The sequence below is a fragment of the Sitophilus oryzae genome, unplaced genomic scaffold (genome assembly GCF_002938485.1).
Source record: "Sitophilus oryzae breed Bouriz unplaced genomic scaffold, Soryzae_2.0 scaffold_1442_pilon_pilon, whole genome shotgun sequence".
NCBI classification, from domain to species: domain Eukaryota; kingdom Metazoa; phylum Arthropoda; class Insecta; order Coleoptera; family Curculionidae; genus Sitophilus; species Sitophilus oryzae.
Window position 1 is genome coordinate 3,661,242 of NW_022146107.1, and position 22,988 is coordinate 3,684,229.

Below are 22,988 nucleotides of genomic sequence, written 5' to 3' on the forward strand. Positions count from 1 at the left end.
TGAATAAGAAGGAGCTAAGGCTGTCTCCTTGTCTAATGCCTCCTGGTGTTGGTATGTCTCGTGTTAGATTATTCCCTGCTTTTACTTCAGTTGTGTTATCGTTGTGTTATATATACGATGTACTTAAACAGCCGTTGAACGGTAGCCTACTAAAATTCCGTTAATAGATATTGTGACGTCGTTCATGTCGGCGGAAAGTAATGCCTGGCCTTAAGCATTTTGCAAGAGCACCTGTGGGTCAGTGGCTGAGGCTATCGCTTCGTAAGCGAATGGTCCGAGGTTCAAGTCTCACGCCGACCAAGACTTTTTATATTTTTTTTTGCTTATAGCGTGATCTTATTGCATTGGTTTCACTCTTTTTGGTTGGATTGGTTTAGTTATTTGGCGGGTTGGTTAGCGTGGTTATTTGGAGGGTGTTAATTCATTGGTTAGTTGGTTATTTGGTGGGGTTAATTGATTTTTACTAATTTATATTTGTTTTTTATATTTTTTATCAGTGTCGAGGTTAGTTGCGTTGGTTAAGTTATTTATTTGATGGGATGGATAGTGTTGGTTAGTCCTTATAAAATTACTATATTTCATAAAGCCGTCAAGTGCGTCACATCAACGACGTCATACCTATTAACGGCATTTTAGTAAGCTACCGTTTAACGGCAGTTTAAGTACAGCCTTATATATATAATGAGAGTTAAATCAAGAAATATTTAAGATAATAAATATTAATTTTTATATTTGAATCATCATCATCAACATTCTCAGATTATTCAACCATTTTCAATTATGGTGTAGCCTCCTTCACATGTCTAGATACTCTCTTTGTAGTTGGGCCCATTGTTGTCTATTGTTGAGAATGCGGCCCCAAGTTATCCTTGCTAATTTTCTAATATCTTGGTCCCATCTCAGGTTCGGTCTTCCTCTAGGTCTCTTGATCGCTCGTAGGTACCATGCTGTAATTTTTACCATCTGTTATCCATCTTTCTTGCCAAATGTCCTGTCCATTGCCACTTGAGGGATTTGACTCTGTGGATGACATCTATTACCTGGATCTTTTGTCATATCCACTTTATTCTTTTACGATCTCTCTTGATTATTCCTAGCATATTTCGTTCCATTGATCGTTGTGCGACCTGCAGTTTCATTATAATGTCCGTTTTAAGTGTCCAAGTTTCGCATGCATAGGTCATGACTGGTAGTACACATTGGTCGAATGTTTTCTTCTTTAGATAAAGTGGTATTCTAGATTTGAATATGATTGAAGTTTTTCCTTAACTAACTTAATTCTTCTGTTGATTTCTGGTAGTAGAGATGCCAATCTGTGTATTAGTTGTCCCAAATGTATATTTTCTTCTACTATTTCCAGTATTGTGTTATTTATGGGGATGCCTTTTCTATCTACTAGTTCGTTGTACATTATTTTAGTTTTTTCTAAATTCATTTTGAGACCTACATTACTACTGGCTGTATTTAATTCGTTAATTTGTGTTTGTAGTTGTTCACAACTATCATTAGCGAATCTTAGATGGTTAAGATGTTCTCCATCAATTTTTAGTCCTTTGTTGATCCAGTCCAGTTGACGCAAGTTCTTCTAGTATTGCTATAAACAGTTTTGGGGATGTTGCTTCTTCCTGTAGTACTTCTTTGCCAGTTGGGAACTCTGGGTTTGTTGTATATATCACCCTTTGGTTTTTCAGTATATTGGCGAGAGTTTCTATATAAGACCTGTCAATACCTTGATTCTACTATTTCCAGTGTTGTTTTATTTAGGAACTAGAACTAGAACGTCGTTTCTGTCCACTAGTTCGTTGTACATTACTTTAGTTTTTAATATAAATTAATTTTAAGGCCCACTTTATTGCTAGTTGTAAATTTGAATAGTTAAGGACAGGGACGGGAAAGGTGAAATAGCAAAAGCGGTTCCACATGGGTTCCACCGTTTCCACGGAAATTTCAAATAAAATAGTTCCAGCCTCAGGTGCTAGGTGGTAGTGCAATTAATTTTTAAGTTAAGAAGTTGCTGCTAGTTATTGCCAGATGGCGTTAAATCAGAATTTTTTTGTAGTTTCCATAGTTTCCAATGACCATCGTCATACTATTGTCAAATTCTCAAAAAATATTGTCGCCAATCATAATATTATCAAATGATTATCAAAACGTTTTTCAAACTATAATTTGTTATATGTGTTTTAATTAGACAATTCCTTTTGTTTGTGGCCCCAAAAATATAATGTAAGTCTTTTATTTTTGCCATCATTTAAGTACCTATTTATATTTACTCCATTTACAAAATTTTGGGCGTATTACGTTGGTCTCATGGTACAAAGAAAACAAGGTATGATCGATAGCGGCTCCAATTTCGTTAAGTTTGCGCATACCACCTGTGACGTCATACGCCATACAAAAAAGTATCCATATTGTTCAATTGCCACTAATAAAAAAAGACCTAAAATAGGGAAGAATTAGAACATAACCCCAAAAGTTATGTTTTGACATCGAGCTTGACATTTGAAAAATTATTTTCACATTTTGACACAATCAAATTTCACAGATGACACAATCTGTTTGAGAATTTAAAATTGGCGCGCAGAGCTTGCCGACCAATGGTGCCGTTTATCACTTGTGACGTAGTGACCAACCTGCGCAATATCATACCTTGTATTCTTTGTATCATGCGTTGGTCTTGTTTTATTATAATAAACTATGTTTAAATATTTGACTTATAAATAAAAACTTTAAATAATAAAAATAAATAGTAAAAATAAAGAGTAAAATTCAATAAATACGCTCATTTAAAAAGCCCGCGCTTCGATCCATTTAACAAGCCCCACTCAATAGATGGCGCCACTTCTGTAGGACCATTTTTCAGTATGGCAGAGTCCATTCTTTTTCTAGCTAGGTATATTCTTTGGTTAAGGACATATTAGGTTTAAAAATATATGGCATTCCAATTAATGGTTAGCAATATCCGATATGCGAATGGCCTCCAAATCCTTTTAAATAAGGTAAACGAAAGCCAAAGACTGGGTCTAAAAATTAATATTAGCAAAAATTATTTTATGGCTATTAGTAGATAGTCGAGCACGGTGTTACAATTTTTTTCCCTAAAACTACCCCCCCCCCCCAAATGTACACAATCCGCTTGAAAATCTCCATTTACTGGACTATAGAGTTTCGCATATAATCAGAGGAAACAGACTACTGTTATAGGTTTAGAGGGCTTTAATCTTTTATGGCATATCGGTCGAAGGCTGGAATTATCTACTAACATGGCCGAATCTGTTTAAATACCCAGTAATTACCAATACGGTATTCACCCTAGCGGTCTAACGACCACTGTTAATGGTATTTATGTCCTATCAGGACGAACTATCAAATTTAATAATATCGGTATATAATTTAGGGTAGCATAATATGAATAATAGCATATTGTTTTATTAGGAGTAAAAACGACACTTTTTTGGCGAGACTGTACGTTTGAAAAAAATACATTACAGGCGAGGTAAAAAATGCCATTTTTATTCCGAAGAGAACATATGCTATTTTTTTTTCAAACGTTCCAAATAATATAAAAATATTTAAAAGTAATACCTTGTATGTGATTATACAAGGTGTTTCAAAAAACATGTGCCATCTCCTCACGTAAAAAAAAGATTTATTTTTCATATCAACATAGTAATACTGTTTGTTTCGTAGCTACAGGGTGTTAAATCTCTACTAATATATATAATCCTTAAGTGACTGACATACTGATTAATCACGATCCTGCTCAAACCACTCAACGTAAGAAGCTCAATTTTGGCATACAGGTTGATTCTAGGGTGTAGAGGTTCGATAAGAAAGGATTTTTCGAAATTCCAGTTCCAAGAGGGTGAAACCACCCCTCAAATATTATAATATTTTTTATTTAAAAAACGGTCAAGTTTCCGAAAAAACGCTTAAACACGTATATTTTATTTTGTTTTTTTTTTACATATTTTAAGATTTTTTAAAAATGTATACAGGGTGTTTCGAAAAATCTGGTCATTGATTAATCACGATCCTGCTTAAAGCGCTTGACGTAAAAAGCTGATTTTTGGAAAACAGATTGACTTTAGGGTGTAGAGGTTCGATAAGAAGGGATTTTTCGAAACTCGAATTCTAAAGGGGTGGAACTATCCCTCAAATATTAAAATATTTTTTATTTAAAAACTGCTGAGTTTTTCGGAAAAACTCTTAAACACGTATATTTTATTTTGTTGTTTTACATATGTTAAGATTTTTTATAAATTTATACAGGGTGTTCCATAAAATATGACCACTGAGTTAGAATCACGATTCTGCTTAAATTGCTTGACGTTTAAAGCTGATTTTTTGCCAACGGATTGACTGTGGGGTGTAAAGGTTCGATAAGGAGGGGTTTCTCGAATCTCAAATTTCAAGAGGGTGAAAACGCCCCTCAAATATTACAATATTTGATATTTAAAAAACGGTTAGTCTTACGGGAAAACGCTTGGACAAGCATAATTTATTTTGTTTTTTTACATATTTTGAAATTTTTTAAGAAATCATACAGGGTGTTAGGTTAGGTTAGGTCGCCATATTGTTTTTTCTCATGCTGACATAAATGTGAGAAAATTTTATCCAGTTTGTATGTTAATGAAAATTCTTGCTTTGCTTTATCATCATCATTACAAATGATTAATTCGACGCGAACGAAGTCGCTGGTACGCGTTAGTTTTACATATAAAATGACAGCGATCTTCATTTCATAGCCATCGCTGATGCCATTTTTATTCGATCATACGGTATTTTTATAATAATTGTCAATCAACGTCGCAAAAATGAATACTTTTATGACGTTTGAAAAAAAATAGTTCTTTATTTTTTTTCTGACACTTCAATAATGCGAAGTTCTTATTGTCTCTCCAATTTTCTACAGAATTTAAACACTACTTTATCAAAAATAATTCTGAACGCAATCCAAAAAATAGATATAAATTTGATGAACAAAAAAAATTATACTGAGATATAAAAAGAAATCTCATTTAACTCGTGAAATTTATTACGCGCTGAAATAAATGTCACTAAAATTTAATGGGCTTGAATTTGTCAAGTTTTAAAAAGGAAATAAAGGATTTTTCCGCTTGAAATTTACATATTAATTTTACTGTATTCTTTCGAAATTTTTATTATGATGTAGAGATTTTATACCGGGTTCGTCTTAACCCCTATAACTTTTTTATTTCTTCCGATAAAAAAACGAGATTTGGTATGTTAGTATATGACATAAATTAGGATTGATTGACTTATTCAATTGTTTTTGGTCAGTTCCTGATCTGTGTTCACCGGAAATTACTACAACTTTTGATTTTCAAATGGTATTTAGAGGCAAATTTTTGTTATGAACCGCATGTTATTATTTCAAATAAGCCATATGTGAAAATGTTAAAATTTGACATATGATATAATATTCTAGTCAGAGCGTTATTTTCAATTGAATAAGGTAAAAAAATACCGAGGGTACCATTTAAAAATCAAAAGTTGTAGGCATTTCCGGTGAAACAGGAAGTACCGAAAATAATTGAATACTCTAATCAATCCTAATTTATAAATAAATAAATAAATAAATAAATAAATGCCTTTATTGTCAAAAAATTTTTCAATTTGTAGACAAAGGTAAACTAACAAACAAAGTAGAAAAAAAACAAGGTACACAAACAAACAAACAAAAGATAATACAAAACATTATATAAATAATATTATTAATATTATTATAATATTGTCAATCTTATTGTTAAAATAAACATTTATAAATGTTTACAATGTCAAAGAACAAAAAATTTAAAATAATATTCAAAAATATTTAGCCAGTTTATAGCAAAATATCAATGACCTCTAAATAAATTAATTTCGATGTCATTAGTAAATATAGCAATAGCAAACATTAAACCAGTGTTTTCAAGATCAAATTCGATTTTCAATTCAAATATAATTCATTTACGGCGTAGAAAGCCTTGTCTAGTAAATAAGAGTTCAATGCTTTGCGAAATAAAAAAAATGATGTGATTCAAATTTGATTTCAAATGGCAGGTGATTGTGCATTTTTTTCGAGTTGTATAATATTGAACTTTTCTGAGAAGCTGATACATGTTTACGTATTAGGCAAACGGATTCAAATATAAATAAAGAAGGAAGAGTCAATATTCTTAATTCCTTAGAAAAGTCCCGGCAATGAGTTCTGCTGTTTAGTCGTAGTGAATATCGAACCGCTCTCTTCTGGAGCTTGAAAATGCGGTCAAATTGAGTCGCACAACACGTACCCCAAAATGGAAGGGCATACCTGAGGTGCGACTCAAAAAGTGCATAATAAACAGTTCTAGCCACTGACAAGTTAAGCTCCTTAGAAACAGACCTTAATGCAAAACAGGCAGAGCTCAATTTTTTCGACAAAGCTTCGATATGTATGTCCCGTTTCAGAGAATTGTCCACAACAAACCCTAAAAATTTTACAGATTTTACGACGTCAATGGTGGTGTTGTTAAGTACAAAAGGCTGCAACGAGTTTTTATACGACAAAGCTTTAGTTTTAGAAATGTTGAGACTCAGGAGGTTCGAATCGCACCAAGATTTAATGGTGATTAAGTCATTTGATATAATCCTATGAAGTGCCGTGATGTCCTTGTTGCTCCAAGTGAAGCTAGTGTCGTCCGCAAAAAGACATATTTTGCCACTGATGTTTATGTTAGCAATGTCGTTAATAAAAAGAAGAAACAAAACAGGGCCTAGTACTGAGCCTTGTGGTACTCCACATTCTATTGGCTTTCTAGAAGACAACGTGGTATCCACCCTCACAAGTTGACTTCTGTTGCTCAGATACGACTTAAACTATCCGAGAGATGATCCCCTGAACCCATAGTGCTGCAGTTTATTAATTAAGATCTTATGATTAACAATCGAACGCCTTAGAAAAATCACAGAAAATTGTTGCTGTAGAATGATGGTTGTTTAGGCTGGAGTAAACTTTATTAAGGAGGGAAAACATAGCGTCATTTGTGGACTTGTTGCTTAGAAATCCAAATTGATATTCAGTAAGTATTTCGTACTTAAACAGAAAAGATACCAGCCTTCTTTTAACCAACCTTTCTATGATCTTAGATAGCGTTGGAAGGAGTGCAATTGGGCGATAGTTAGAAGCTTCATCTTTGTCTCCTCCTTTGTGCAGAGGAATGATTATTGCCGTCTTAAGACATTTTGGAAAAACACCATTTTGGAACGACATGTTTATTAAAGTTGTTAGGTGATTCAGAGTGCTTTCTGGCAGATTCGAAAACATTTTTAAAGTTAGCCCGTCGGTCCCAGAAGAGGATTTATTTTTGATGGTATTAATTGTACTCCGAAGCTCTTCAAGAACTACGGGCGAAAAAAAGAAACTGTGTAAGTTTACATTATCATTAGAGAGATAAGAAAGTGGATCATGAGGAGGACATATGGTATTAGTTAAGTTTTTCGCTACATTTACAAAGTAATCGTTAAGGTTCTCAGGCGAGGTAGAGATATTGCTAGACGAAGAAAAGCTTTGTTTCTCAACTCATTCACAATAGACCATGTTTCCTTAGCAACATTACCAGAATTGACTATTCTCCTATTATAATAAAGGTCCTTAGCGGCTCTTATAGTCTTATGATAAATTTTTCTGTATAGTTTTACGTAATTGTGGAAGAAGAGACTGTTGCGAATTTTTTAAGTGAGATAATGAACGCATGTTTTTAGAAGATATGCGTAGACCTTCAGTGGTCCAAGGTTTATTATGCTTATTTTTTATAGGCCTAAGAGGAAAGGATTTGAACGCTAGACTGGTTAATGTTTTTACGAAAATAGAAAATTCGGTGTCGACATCATAAGAGCTAGTATCCCAGTTGGTTGTTTTACATCAGTGGCTGAACTTTTGAGCATTCTTTTCTGAAAAAATACGACATAATTTACGAGGGGCATTTTTGATTTTGGACTTTATCGAAAATTCAGTTAAATCTGCTTCATGATCAGAGAGACCCGAGCTAAAGACGTTGCAGGCGATGGAGTTAGGATCAAAAGATGATATAACATAGTCTATAGTACTAGAACTGGTATTGGATATTCTGGTAGGTGAGCCTACATGCATGGCCATTCCACAAGAATCAAAAATGGACCGAAGAAACTCCTGAGCAGCACATACACCAAGAAAGTCAATATTAAGATCACCACACAAAATTAGTTTGCTTTTCAAGGGCAGGGACTCAAGCAAGCTTAGTAGATTATGACAGAATAATTGCACGTCAGAGTCAGGTGTTCTATAAATACAAATAATGTAAAGGTCATTCAATTTAATTCAATTTAATTCATATACTAACATACCAAATCTCGTTTTTTAACTGAAAAAAAAAGTTATAGGGACACTTTTCAGGCGCACCCGGTATGTTAATTCGTATATATTCTTTAAAAAATAAAACAAGTTATCGTCTTTAATATTTTGTAATCTAATACATATAAAACTATAAAATAATTAGGTATTAAACCATCCAAATAAAAAAAACTTCTAACTTTACAAGACACCTAAGTTTTTTAAAATATTACTAAAATATTCACAATAATTTTAGACGTAAAAAAATCACAAATAGAACTGGTTCCAAACACTGTAAAGTTTGTAAATAACTGACATGAGATCGAGAACAACTTCGTACAGTGTAAATATTTTTCTCAGGACACTTAAGAACACTGGAACTAGCTGTAAGAGAATAGCTATCTTATGGATGGCGGATTCTTGATGTTTTTTTTTAGACTGGGATCGGTATATTCATTGTAGGCCTTGGAAATCATTATTAATATTGGCTCTATGTAGTCTATAGGGGATCTCTTCTCGATTTGATGTTCTGTAGTCGATTCCACTGATTCATTGTTCTCTTGATTCTAAAATCAAATAGTTAAGGCAGATTAAACTACTGTTACTTGAGGCACAAGCAAAAATAACTGATGTTAACTGATGTGATGAATTAGGCAGTGAAATATTTGTGTATTGATCATATATTTATGTTATCTATATATATGTTTATCTATTAAATTGATAGTTTTTAAAGAAAAATTAAACTTATTGGTAAAATCTTCGAATCAAAGCTTCATACAGATAGCATAAGAAAATAACATTTGTTTAAACAAAAAATACAGAAAATAACATTTGTTTAAACAAATTAAAATAAATAAACAAAATACGAGTAGCGGAAAAAGGGGCCAAAAAACCCTACATATATGCTTATTCTCTGCATTAAGTTCATCAGACCGAAGGGAACAGCCATTCGACGACCGGTTCCGGTGATTTTTCTCCATCGTCAGGCCGACTTTGTTGTAACCTGTAACCCTCGATCTGACCAACGGAAAGCAGAGAATAGCATTTGACTACAAAACGTACTACTATGGCGAGAGAGTTAGACGCTCTACGCCATCTAGCGGCAGCTGTGACAATCACAGATCGTTACAATAAATATTACAAAATCTATTTATTTTAAGTATACACTATGGCACCTCTCATACGAGGCTGCAAGGAAAAGTACAACTTGTATTGAAATGAAATTTTGTGGGTATATGTAGGTTGATTAAGAGCATTTTCTAAAAGTATAGAGAGTTCTACAAGATGTCCCCAATAAAAATTAACACATCAAAGTTGTGTTTTTTGTGATGGAACACCCCATATATTAATTGATTTTCGGATTCTAGGAGGAAAATAAAGGTGAGTTTCATTAGAAAAGTATATGGTTAAAATGTAAGGCTTATGACACATTTAACAATTTTTAAAAATGAAGAAAAAATTTAAAATTTCAATAACTAAGTTATAATTTATCCGGTATAGCCTAATATGTAGTTAAAATAACTATTGTACTTTAAATCAAATTAAAATTTGACCCGAAAAGTTATACAGGATGAGAGAAAGTTAATATTAAACACTGGTCACATTTAAAAGTAATTTACTCCTTTATTTTAAATAGAACACTCGGTATATTATTTCAATACTTAATGGAGAATTCATATATCTTGAAAATACTATTAACGTTTCCCGTTTTTTAAACGACGATTTTCCTAGAAATTTTCATTTTTATGATTTGGCGTCAGTAGATCTTTATTATTTGATAAATCTAGGTGGCTGTGATATACCTTTTGTTAATTTAACAAAAATTAATGTATGTAGAGTAAAATACAATTGATAACTAGTTGTGAAGTTAAACTAATTACTTCAACATAGATGTCATGTTGAAGTAAGGTCAGACATATCAAAGCCACCTATATTTTACCAAATAATACAAATCTACTGTTACTAAATCATAAAAATGAAAATATCTAGGAAAATATTTGTTTGGAGGGTAGGCAACCTTAACATTTTTTCGAAGAGACATGAATTCCCCATTGAATAACGAAATAATATACTGGGTGTTCCATTTAAACTAAAAGAGTAACTTGCTTAAATGTGACCAATGTTCAATATTAATTTTGTCTCACCCTGTATAACTTTTTGGGTCAAGTTTTAATTTCATTTTGAGTACAATGGTTATTTTAATTACATATCAGGCTATACCGGTTAAATTCCAATTTACGGAGCTTTTATAGAAATTTAAAATTTGTTCTTCATTTTTAGAAAATGTTATAAGTCAAAAACCTTACATTTTAGCCATATACTTCTCTAATGGAACTGGCCTTTATTTACCTCCTAGAATCCGAAAATCAGTTAATATACAAGGTGCTCCATTACAAAAAAAAACAACTTTGATGTGTAACTTTTTTTGGACGACCTATAAATCTCATTAAAATTTTAAAAAATGCTCTAAACTAACCTAAACTGTCGTTCTACTTCTCCTTGGAGCCTTCGCGTTGTATGAGAGGCGCCACCCTGTATATTATTATATGTAGGTGGCTGCAAATTAGTATACTTACGTAAAATTAATAAAGAAACCACTTTTTCAACTATTTCTTTATCAAAAACATCATTTTTAATCTATTTTAAAGCAAAAACTAAGACTTTTTATTTTAAATCTGTTCTACCTTAAAATTTCCTTCCGAACTGTTCGCATATTGATCCAGCCCCAACCTGACCAGATCCATAACAAGCTTGAACTGATCGTCCCCAACAGCGTCCCTCTTGATCCGCCTGGTGTGTCCCTCCACCCCGATAAAGTTGTCCACGTAGTTGTCCAGCGTGTTCTGACAGCCGCCGAGGGCGTAGCAGATTTTGTAAGCGAATATCGGGAAAAATAGTGTGGTTAGGGCGACTAAACCCGCACCGGCAACTATAATGGCTGGAAGGAACAAACAAAAGCGGAAATAATTAAAATCGGCGAGACCGGAGAACTTTGTTTAATTAGATTTGGAAGTTACGACCGAAAATATAACAGTTTATTTGGAGAAAACTGACTGGGAGGTATACTGGGGTGTTGTAGATGTATAGGAGGGGGGGGGGAGTTAATGACAGCGATCTTATAGATCCTTTTCTTGAGTTATAACTCATCATACAGTCTCGGGGTTTTGACAAAAGCCAGTATCTAAGACGGTTTGACCGAGGTTGTAGAATGTAGAACGTAGAATGTTTAGGAGGGGAGTTAATCACACCGCGACCTTATAAGATCTATTTTGTGTTCCCCTTTCTTCATACAGTCTCAGGGCTTTAAGAAAAGCCAGTATCTGAGACGGCTCCACAGAGGCCAGCTCTCCATCCTCAACATCAGACGTACCAAGGTTCATGGCACGAATGGTCGTCGTCCCGGCGCACTCAGTGATAAGGTGTTCTGGTGTTTCCCCATTTTCCCCACAAAATCTGCATTCGCCGTTGTTTCTAAGTTTCAGCCTACTGAGGTGTTCGTTGAGGAGACAGTGTCCTGTTAGAAACCCCGTGACAATCCGAAGATTGTTTTTACTTAAATCAAGGAAAACCTTTGATTTTTCTCGGTCATAAGTTCTAAGGAACTTTTTCGAGTGTCTTAAACCGTTGGAGGACACCCATTCTAAGTTACGGATGGAGTCTTCCAGATTCTTCAGTTCCGCTTTCAGTTGGTTCCCGTTTGGAAAACAGAACGGTTCTGGTCCAGTTAGTGGAGTGTTCGCTCCTTTTCTAGCTAGATCATTTGCTTTTTCATTGCCTTCTATCCCTTGGTGAGCAGGCACCCAGAGCAGGAGGACTCTATTTTCTTTGCCTAATTTGTTGAGCTTCTCTAGGCATTCTTTGACCAACTTTGAATTGATGGTTACTGAGTTGATCGCATTAAGTGCTGCTTGACTATCGGATAGGATGGCAATTTCCTGTTTTCGATAGTTCCTATCTAAGATAAATTGTACGCATCTTTTGATAGCGCAAATTTCTGCCTGAAGAATACTGGGATAGGTGCCCATTGGTTCGGAGTATTCAGTTTTCGGCCCAAATACTCCTATCCCTGTCCCTGCTTTGGTTTTGGAAGCATCAGTATACCACGTGATGGTATGGTCTTTTATATGCTGAGTAAGCGTTTCTTTCTTCCAATCCTTTTTACTACTCAATACTACAGTGAGGTGTTTCTCAAAGTTGTAAATTCTTGGTATGTCATCCACTGGGAGTTGGGGAAGTGTTTCTTTTTGAGGGTGTCCCAAGCCTCTGACCTGAAAATTCTCCCAGTACTGTTACCGTCAGTAACCATTCTAATCATTGTCGCATTGGCATAACTACCGACGACAATGTGCAGTGGTGTTAGGTCTAGAATGACCTCCATTGCTGCTGTTGGACATGTTCTCATGGCATCTGTGATGCAGATACATGCCAGTCTCTGTACTTTGCACAGGTTTTGCCTTGCTGTACGTTGCTCTAGTTTTGTATACCAAGCAACTGCTCCATAAGTAATCATGGGTCTTACTATCATGGTATACATCCAGCGCAAAATGTTTCCAGCGCAAAATCGCTACGAGTAATGGTTCTCGAGATATTTGGAATCTAAATTACCAATGCCTGTCATCAATGACATAAATTAACATGTTGACTAATTAGTTATTAGACTAAAATCATAAATTTGAAATGTTTTTGTGCCAAAAGTTCAACAGAAACTGTTTTATCATCATTTTTTGGAAGAAAAATTTATGATTAGTTTAAAAAATAAAAAGTTCCCAAATTTCTCATTTCAGTCAAATAACTATCTACTCAACATGTTTATTTTTAGACAATTATGAGATGTATTGACTATTTCCATTGTAAATATGTTGAGAACGGTTGCTCGTAGCGATTTTTACCAAGAGACATTTTTTACGTAGAAAATCACGGAAATGTATATTTTTCACCCAGTAATTTTATACAGGTACGGACAAAAAGTTATTACTCTTCAAAACAGTTAAAACACATGTAGGTGGCGCCCCCTACAAATAGGAGTCATATTGACATCAAAATCAAATTTCTCACGTCAAAAAACTTCCAGACACCAATTTTCATCCAAATAGTTCTGAAGTAACGTCAGTTACTTCAGAAATTATTTGTAAAAAATCGAAATAAAAATGAAACTTCTACACCCTGTATCTCCGAAACTACGCATTTTAGGACATACATTTATATGAACTTTTTTACTTATTTTTGCCAGTAACATATGCTGCCGAAGTTTCCGGAATACAGTTCGGACCACCCTGTATACGAAGCAAAATGCATACGTATACACGCGGTAGTCACAACTGCAATGTGTAAACATAGTTTAAACGTAATATTACAGTTGAGGGTTGGAACCTTTGGTGTTACACAGCAAAATAAAAACACTAAATCACCACAATACACCAAAACACTTTTACTTTTACACTGGACGCGCGTTTCGCTAACCATGTTAGCATCATCAGCAGATGATTATAAACTGAGAGTATATAAACTAGTTTATAATCATCTGCTGATGATGCTAACATGATTAGCGACACACGCGTCCAGTGTAAAAGTAAAAGTGTTTTGGTGTATTGTGGTGATTTAGTGTTTTTATTTTGCTTAAACGTAATACACAAGCACTGTGTATCCTACGGCACACTATGTATCCCTTACTTTGTGTATACGTAAATGCTATACTGTGGCTACATTGTGTGAGGCGGACGTTTAACCTTTGTGCATACGTGTTGAACTACAATGTGTAAACGTAGCATATTTACATCGGGGGAATTGTGTCACCCTGTGTCTACATCTAATAATGTAAGCACATCGTAAATGTGATTTGATGTGCTGTATGGGTTTCGGGGAGTAGTTTTAGAGGAAAAATTGTAACACCGTGCTCGGCCGAAAAAATGGCACCAAATGGCAGAAAAATAAGTTTTTCGCAAATATCTACCAAAATATAAATAATAATATACTTATAAAGTTTCCCGAAATTCTAAAAAAGCGGAAAAGACCACTCACGAATAGTTTTTTTTTATTAAAATGTGCTTAAACAAATACTTCAAACTTTCTGAGTGGTTTAAAGAGACTCTAAGAACAACTGTTAAAAAATCTTGACAAATAAGCTATTATTAGTAAAAATTTGAATAAGTTGTAGTCAAATCTGAAAATGTTTGGGCCAAGGTATGTTTGCCCGGATTTTTATTATCATAAAATTTGTAAATTATGCTATTACATTACTTGTAAAACCTTACAAGTCCTACATGTTAAGTATTTTGCCACCTCCAATAGGTAAGCCTGCAGGTTATCCCAATCGTATACAAATAACAAATAAAATCAACACAAGAATAATAAAAAATATACCTGTAGTAATAGCTGCAATTTTATAGTTCTTCCATTGGAAAAAAGATGATTCCGTCTCTTTCAACGCTGGTTCTTTTCCCGCTTCTAACGCCGTATTGGCTGGTAGAGCATTTGCGATTGTGAGAGTAATCAGCAAAATGTAGTAAATGCAATATCTTCCAGTCCTAGAAAGAAAAAATGCATGTTTAAATATATTTTCGGTAGTGTATTCTTTAGTTGCAACTTAATATAAACAACAATGAGGCAATGTAACACCAAAAAAAGAGAATTTTGGACAGTTTATGTATGTCTCTGTAATTTTCAGAAATCTGGTGTGGTATAAGAACAAAACAAATATTTTTATGCAATTACAGAACAAAAACAAAAAAAAACACTAAATCCCCACAATACACCAAAACAATTTTACTTTTACACTGGACGCGCGTTTCGCTAACCATGTTAGCATCATCAGCAGATGATTATAAACTAAAGTACAATCTACAAGTTGAGCGTTTATATACTCGCTCAGTGGACACCGAGTGGGCGTGGCAAAATCTAGTCAACCGAGTCAGAGCTCACTGAGCGTAACAGTTAGATTTCCGCCACTTGAGTAGTACGAACAAAGAACTTGAAGGAATTGGACCGTTGACTCTGTTCATACTATCTTTACATTTATTAATTCTGATGCTTTCATATGCATCTAATTGCCTGTAATTTGAGACTTGTTTAATTAATTTTAAATTATTAACATCTATACAATGTTCTTCATCAACAATATGTTCGGCAACGGAAGATTTATCCAGTCTACCATATCTTATCTGAGCTAAATGTTCTTTAAATCTAGTTAATATTGATCTTCTAGTTTGCCCAACATATTTCTGATTACAATCTTTACAAGAAATTTCATAAATACTCGACCTTTCCAGTGGAGGAGTTTTCTCTTTTGGATTACCTAATAATTGTTGTAATTTATTATTAGCACTATACACAAGTTTATAATTGACATTCTTAAAAATTCCTTTTAGACCACGGGATAACGCTCTATCAAACGGTATCGAAAAATATTTAGACGTATCTTTCTCCACTTGAAAAGTCGAATTTTCAGAAATCATTAACCTATACCTACGTTTTCTAATTAATTTATCAACTAGTGAAGGAGAATATTCATTACACTCAGCTACATTCCTAATATAATCTCTTTCTATTTCATATCTTTCGTTGGAAAGTGGGAAACTAAGTAATCTATGAACTAAGAAATTTAAACTAGCCATTTTATGTTCAACACTATGATGTGATTCATTAGGAATATCTCTGCGTGTGGTCGTATTTTTCCTATAGATATCAAATTCCAGGCAATTATTAGTATTTCTACTATTTCTCTAATTACAGAATCTTTTTATCCACTACGTGATATAAAATTATATGGATTTTTTTCTGGTTTCAGAGGGTTTCTTGGGTGATGATGGTATATGATCGGGTGATTCTTGGGTGATAATAAAAGGATCAATAGTCTCTTGAAGTATATTAAGATACAGATCACCTGTCAAGTTTCCTTCAATAAATAAAAGACCAATAATGGCATTTCCAAGAATACCAGTGCAAACATTAACTTTTTGAGGATAGTGTGTATGTCCTTCTCGAAAAGTATGCTGGTTTTCGTCACTCTAATATCGACAATTTTGATTGGTTTGGTTTGGTTTGGGAAACCAGCTGTTCAGCAGAATGTTAGGGTTGGCGGTGGCTATTCTTCTATCAAAACCATCGTCATAGAGTTCTTGAAGTATCTGCATTTTGTATGGATGGACATGCATTTTCAGTGTTATTCTTACAGTCTCATGTGATATTCCTGTCTGTTGTGCTGCTGTCCGCAAGTAGCTGGTGGGCTCTGCAGCAAATAATCCCAAAACCTCAATTTGATCTTCTTCATTCAGCACTCGTAGGGTATTTTTTACTAACCGAACCAGTTTCGGAGAACTTTGCCACCAAATCCAGCACATATCTGTGACTTACTTCACGATTATGATTTCTTTCATTGAAAACCAATTCCGTTCTTCGTGCGCACTTTCCAACCTCTCCATAAATGAAAATAATGTTTTTTTTTTAAAGTTCTTTCTTGAAGAGAATAAACCATTCTCACACTTTATGCACTTATAAAAAGTTATCACTGAACATCCCAACAAGCAAAAGTGAATTAAAAATAGTAATATTTCTGTTTTGGCTACATCTTTTAAATTTGATGAAACATGTTAAAACAACAATGTATTGTATGTGTAGAGTGCGTAATTTTTTTATATTTCTTTTTGATGTAAATTTTTTGAGGTTAATTTGCTAATCCCGAAACAAAGTTTCAAACGGTGCCACCCATGGCCGTAGCATAGGGGAGGCAGGGGGTAAGTTGCCACTCATACGAATTTGAGACAAGAAACCTTAATGATGTTTTCTGTTTATTAGTATTTCGACCCCCCTAGAAAAATGTAATAGCTACGTCCATGTTGCCACCTAATCTTCTAATCATTTGTACTACAAGGAGACCCATTACAATAATTTTTGTCTAATTGAGTTTTTCACTAGCCCGAAAACCAAAATCTCAATGCAGGCATGTTTAATTCTTTTTGCAACTTTAAAACGCGATTATTCGGAAACTTTTGGACAAAAAGGAACAAAGTAGGATACCACTGAAAAGATAATTAAACGGCCCTTTAAACTATGTGCCACTTGATCTCCATTCGCATTCAAGATCGTAAGGGTGAATCTACCCCTCCTAGAGGGTTCAAAGAAAAAGGCTAAAATATTCATTTAAAGTGTCCCCCTTACAAATAAAATTGCCGTGTCTTTCCGACTTTTCATATTTTTAACTGCAAGAAAGATACACTGAAAAAAATATTGTTCATAGGGTAGGATAGCGCAAGAGTACGCACTTAATATTTATTGCTGAATAACATTGAAACAAAGTCGTTTTAAAGTTGAAGTATATTTAGGAAATTATAAAACATGCATTAATTTAAACATATAACATTCCAAAAGTAATTTAAAAATGTATTTGACAAAAATATCTAAGTTTAAATAAAAACATGCAAATGCGTACTCTTTGGTGAATATTCCCCTAAGAGTTCGCACGTAAATTCCTAAGAGTACGCATTCTAATTGTACGAGTTAACCAATCGTTAAAATTACTTGTCACATAAATCGCATAAGAAACTACCACTTCCAAGATAATTAGAACAGTCCTCATGCCACCAAGTTTGGCAAACACGGCACATTAACCAATCAGAGTAACTAAAATTTTCATTGCATCCTGGACAGATAGTGTTGTCTATTTTAGTTGCTGAAGCTTGTTTACACTTGAGAATTTTTCTTTTTCCCTTTTGTGCCTTTAGTTTTTCTTCTGTCTGTTCTAATAAATGTTCTTTATATGGGGTAGAGGACAGAATTTCAGACCTTTTAGATTTTGTTTTCCTAATTTGCTCGTATTTAGCTTTTGGCAGCGGTAGAATCATTTTGGGTGTTACAGAACAACATGGGTCAGATTCATTTAATTTAACAGAAGATAAACTGTGTCGTGGACTCTGATTTGCATATTCTTTTTGATTTTGATTAAATATTGGACTATTTGTTGGTGTCCTATTTTCTTTTTCTATTGTTATTTTTTGTTTTTCTTGTCGCTGCAATTCAGCCAGTGGTATTTCATCTTCATCAGACCATTCTATTAATTCATTTCTATTTATATCCTCTTGTCCTTGACGGTCTACATCTGAATGAAATTTATCAGTGACTTCAGACGGGGCAAAGTCTGCTGCGGTAAAAATATCAGGATTGTAGGGATATATCCCTGTACAATCAAATGATTTTTCACAGATCTCTATTGTAGCGACTTTTGAATAAGCTGAATGGAAAAGCGCTGCCATTTCTCTCATTGTGATTGGTCTCCCAGGATTACTAACCATCCATTTATCACATTCTCCAGAAAAAGCCGTTTTTAAGGGGAAGAAGAATACTCTGTCCAAAGGCTGAAGCTTATGACTTCCGTGGGGTGGTAATGTTAAAAGTGTAATAAAATGGCTCCTCGCAAATAAAACTGCTTCCAGAGAGCAATGTGAAATATGGTTGTCCATAATTAAAACTACAGGATCCGACTCGGAAGGTTTAACAAAGGTTGAAAAATGGTGCAACCAAACTAGAAATAATTCTGTGTTCATATACCCAGAATCAGATATCATCTTCAGTGTACCTGGAGGTGCCCCATAAAAAAGTTCTTCTTTCATACGCTTTCTAGCGAATATTAAACCTGGCGGTACCCAGGTACCAGAGGCACTCATACAGCATACTGCAGTAACTAATTGACCTCTGTCGGCTGACACTATTTTTGATACTGTTCTTTTGCCCTTTACTGCATAAATTTTATGGAGCTTGTTTGGAACAGTACAAAGTCCCGTCTCGTCCATATTAAAAATTCTGTGTGACAGCACTTTTGTTTTTTCGTAGACAAGTTTTAAATTTTTAAAAAATCTGTCACACTGGACTTTATTAAATCCTGTAGCCCGACCTAAACTACATTTTTCTGGAGCTCTTAAAGATAAACGATTTCTAGCAGCAAAGTCCTGTGCCCAATGTTTCCCTGCCATTAAATTTTGTTCGTTAAACCTATGAGAAATGTGGTTTAGTTTCGCGTATTGAAAAGCTAGTGATCTAACATCCTTCATACGAAGTCCGTAAAATCTCGCCTCCAGATCGCGAATATGATCCGCCAATTCTTTTTCTTGTGCTTTCGAAAATATTGGTTTAAATCTACCCAAGCTAGTTGGAACAGTGCCCTAAAAAAAGTAAAACGAGGAATAGTTTAAAATTTTAAAGTAATCCTACATATTACTTCACGCAACCTCTTCCTTAGAGTACATTCATTTACCCCCAATGCCTTTGCAACCGATCTTTTACTCTCTCCCTTTGATATTCTATCGGCTGCCATATTTAACATTTCTTGCGTAAATTTTAGTACTCTATCGCTCTTTCGTTTGTACGGGCTCATTATTATACTGTTTTGGAATTGTCTACAGCATAAAAATATTAAAAATTAATGCTTTAACGTATACCTAAGAGTACGCACCTGTGCGTACTCTTAGGGAAACACATAATCAAATTCTAAAAACCAATTTAACCATCTAGGCAACTAATAAAACTTTAATTTAACCTAAAAGTGTCTCTGTAAACAAAGCACTTTTTATTACTATTACAGCAGTTTTCATAAAAACTGAATGCACAAATGTATGTACCTTACTTGTTGTATTACAAATATTATAGTAAATAGGGGAAAATATCATTTCTTACCGCCAATTAAAGAAGGGTTAAAGCAACACCATCAGATTTTTAGACACTACTCCTATGGCCGTTACCAAGCTACTTATGCGTTTATATTAGGCAGATTGCTTGTCACTTCGTAAATATGGCCGCCGCGTACTCTTACGGAATGCGTACTCTTACGCTATCCTATCCTAATATTAATGAACGTTGATTATTAACTGTTGTTTCATTGGGACAATGATTTTTTTCATTAATATTATGATTTGTTAATCATAGATCGATGTCCGATTTATTAATACTATGAATCTAATTTGATCAGTATAATGAAAATAATGAACGCGTTCATTGTCCCAATGAACGCGTTCTTTATTTTAGTGCTGAAACTTTAATAAACACATATTCATTATATTAATGTACTAAATCATTGTGACAATGAACAATGTTATTAATACAATGAACACACTACATTATATTAATGTACGCGGTTATTCATATCATGAATTAAATATTAGGGCTTAAATGTCCGCCATGTTGATCGGTTACTTTGGCACTTTAATAACGTCTGTGTTGTTGAGTTATTCAGTGAGGCTTTAGTTTCATTAGAGCGGTAAGTGTTCTCTTCAATATTTTAAATATTTTAAATAAAAGTCCTATCGTATTGTAGTTAAATTGTTGTGTTGTCAAATCAAATTCCGCTGTGTGAGATCTCTGGTGTGGGTATTCATTAAAACAGCGGTTTCCAAATATGTTTCAGAAGATAAAAAAGAAGAAGAAGAAAAACATAGTAACAAGTCGAGGCATGGAACTGATTATGGTAAATTCGAATGTTCTTTTAATATTTGGCATTTTAATTATTTTGATATACGTCTTTTAGAACCGGAAGAAGATGTTGAGACCTGCCTTCAAGCCCTCAAATTCGACAATTTAACATCGGACCCACTTGATGCGACTTGGAAAGCCTGTTGCAAATTCGTCTAGACGTTATCAAGTCTAAGGATACCGCTAACAGCTAATATAATGAAGAAATGGTATTTTTATAGAAATTCCTCAGGATATCGACTGGTAAATTAATTTTCTTATTATAATTTACCCTAAAATTAATAATAACATTACTATTCTCTTCGTTGATTCCATTTTTTTAATTTTTAATTTGTATATGCTATATCGAGTTTAATAAATTATTATTAGTTTATTGCACTTGTTTTTTATTAATAATTCCTAATGGAAAAATTTACTGTGCTCGTAAGTAAGTCGGCACTATTAGTAATTTTGTTACCTTTGTAGCTAAGGCCTTGTTCAAATGGAAATCTAGTTATAGTAGAATTATATCAGGTATTTGGCTGGGAAGTGACTATCAATGACATTTCATATCAATGACAGCGATCTTCATCATCGATTATACGGTGTAACAAGAGTTACTAATAGTGTCGACTTTTAAATGTATAACTAAATAGGTTATGAAATTAATTCATTGTATTAATGAAAACGGTTTGGTTTGGTTGGTATTCGTATTAATACAATGAAATTATTTCATTGTATTAATGAAATCTGTTCATTGTACCAATGAATGTGTTCTTCAAATTAATGAACACTGTTCATTGATTTAATGAACTTAAAGTTCATAGAGTTAATGAATTACTTTTCATTGTGCCAATGAAATCGTTCATCGGCTCAACATTAATGATTTAATTCATTATATTAATGAACTTTTTCATTATATTTATGTCGACTTTTGGTTCAATGTATTAAGGGTGGGAAATTTTCAAATTGACACAGTGCATCCAGACACCTGATAAAACGTTATGTGTATGTACACGGGGCTTTTAGACAATATGCGAGTCTAATCACGACATATACTTACTTTGGATATTATGTTGTTCTTTATCCATTTTCCACAAATATAGGATACAATACCAAAAACTCACACCCTTATACATTTACACAAACTTCGCCCATTGTGTTATAAGTTTGAGAAACCCTTTAGATTGTCTTAGATAAACTTTTTGGTCAAAATGTTCGCAAATTTACAGACGCGTCTTATTTTGTCTAGAATATTTATCTTTGCTTCGGGTGACCCTCCAAAAATCCCGTATATTTCCATAGGCTATAATCGAACTACCCATCCAATAGGGCCTTTTTAGGTCAAAATTCGATCGTTTGTTATGGAAATGAAACGGGCAATCCCAGTTTTATTGCTGTCGAAGAGATTGATATTGCTTTTCCGATGTTTAGTAGTTTACGTGACATAATGTATCGGATTGTTTTGTTCAAGTTTATTCGCAATTGAAACAGGCGATGTGATAATCAAAATAATATACAGGGTGATCCGAACAGTATTACGGAAAATTTGGCAGCATATTCTGCCGATAAAAGTCAGTAAAAAAGTTCGTATAAGTGTAATGTCCAAAAATGGTTAGTTTCGGAGATACAGGGTGTAGAAGTTTAATTTTTATTTCGATTTTTTCGAAATAATTTCAGAAGTAACGTCAATATTTAGATGAAAATTGGTATCTGGGAGTTTTTTGACATGAAAAATTTGATTTTGATGTCAATATGACTCCTACTAGTAGAGGGCGCCACCTACGTGTGTTTTAACTGTTTTGAAGCGTAATAACTTTTTGTCCGTACCTGTATAAAACTACCGAGCAAAAAATATACATCTCTGTGATTTTTTACGTAAAAAATATCTCTTTATAAAAATCGCTACGAGCAACCGTTTTTAAGATATTTAGTATGGAAATACCTCGGGAAATAGTTTTATTTTAATTAAAATAAACACGTTGAGTAGATATTTATTTCACTGAAATAATAAATTTGGGAAATTTTTATTTTTTTGAATTAATCATAAATTAATTTTTTTTTATTTTATTAAATTAATCATCAATGATGACATGTATTTAAAATTTCTATTTCAAATATCTCGAAAACCATTACTCGTAGCGGTTTTGACCAAGATACCTTTTTCATGTAAAAAACGTCGTAAATGTATATTTTTTTACTC

General features: G+C 33.7%; 2 protein-coding genes across 2 annotated transcripts in view; both read right to left on the reverse strand.

Annotated features, from left to right (window-relative positions):
* LOC115877225 overlaps positions 1-16,619 on the reverse strand; it is a 159,715-nt gene extending 143,096 nt beyond the window's left edge. The window contains exons 1-2 of the mRNA XM_030893385.1: positions 16,522-16,619; positions 14,714-14,877 (exon numbers count right to left, since the gene is read on the reverse strand). Of these exons, the coding sequence (XP_030749245.1) occupies positions 14,714-14,877; positions 16,522-16,619 (262 nt within the window). The remainder of the gene's footprint in view (positions 1-14,713; positions 14,878-16,521) is intronic.
* Positions 16,620-17,670: 1,051 nt separating this feature from the next.
* LOC115877073 lies at positions 17,671-20,152 on the reverse strand. Its single transcript, XM_030893147.1, has 3 exons — positions 20,015-20,152; positions 19,560-19,737; positions 17,671-19,503 (listed from the first exon to the last, which is right to left on the reverse strand). The coding sequence occupies exons 2-3, from the start codon at positions 19,713-19,715 to the stop codon at positions 17,863-17,865; spliced, it is 1,797 nt and encodes a 598-aa protein (XP_030749007.1). The 5' UTR covers positions 19,716-19,737; positions 20,015-20,152; the 3' UTR covers positions 17,671-17,862.
* Between the last annotated feature and the right edge of the window lie 2,836 nt (positions 20,153-22,988).

Excerpts from the sequence above, each read along its gene's own strand:
- LOC115877073 (XM_030893147.1), bottom strand. The coding sequence starts at position 19,715 with ATGAGCCCGTACAAACGAAAGAGCGATAGAGTACTAAAATTTACGCAA. Across the intron at positions 19,504-19,559 it reads TAAGGAAGAGGTTGCGTGAA|GGCACTGTTCCAACTAGCTT; the intron begins GTAATATGTAGG and ends TACTTTTTTTAG.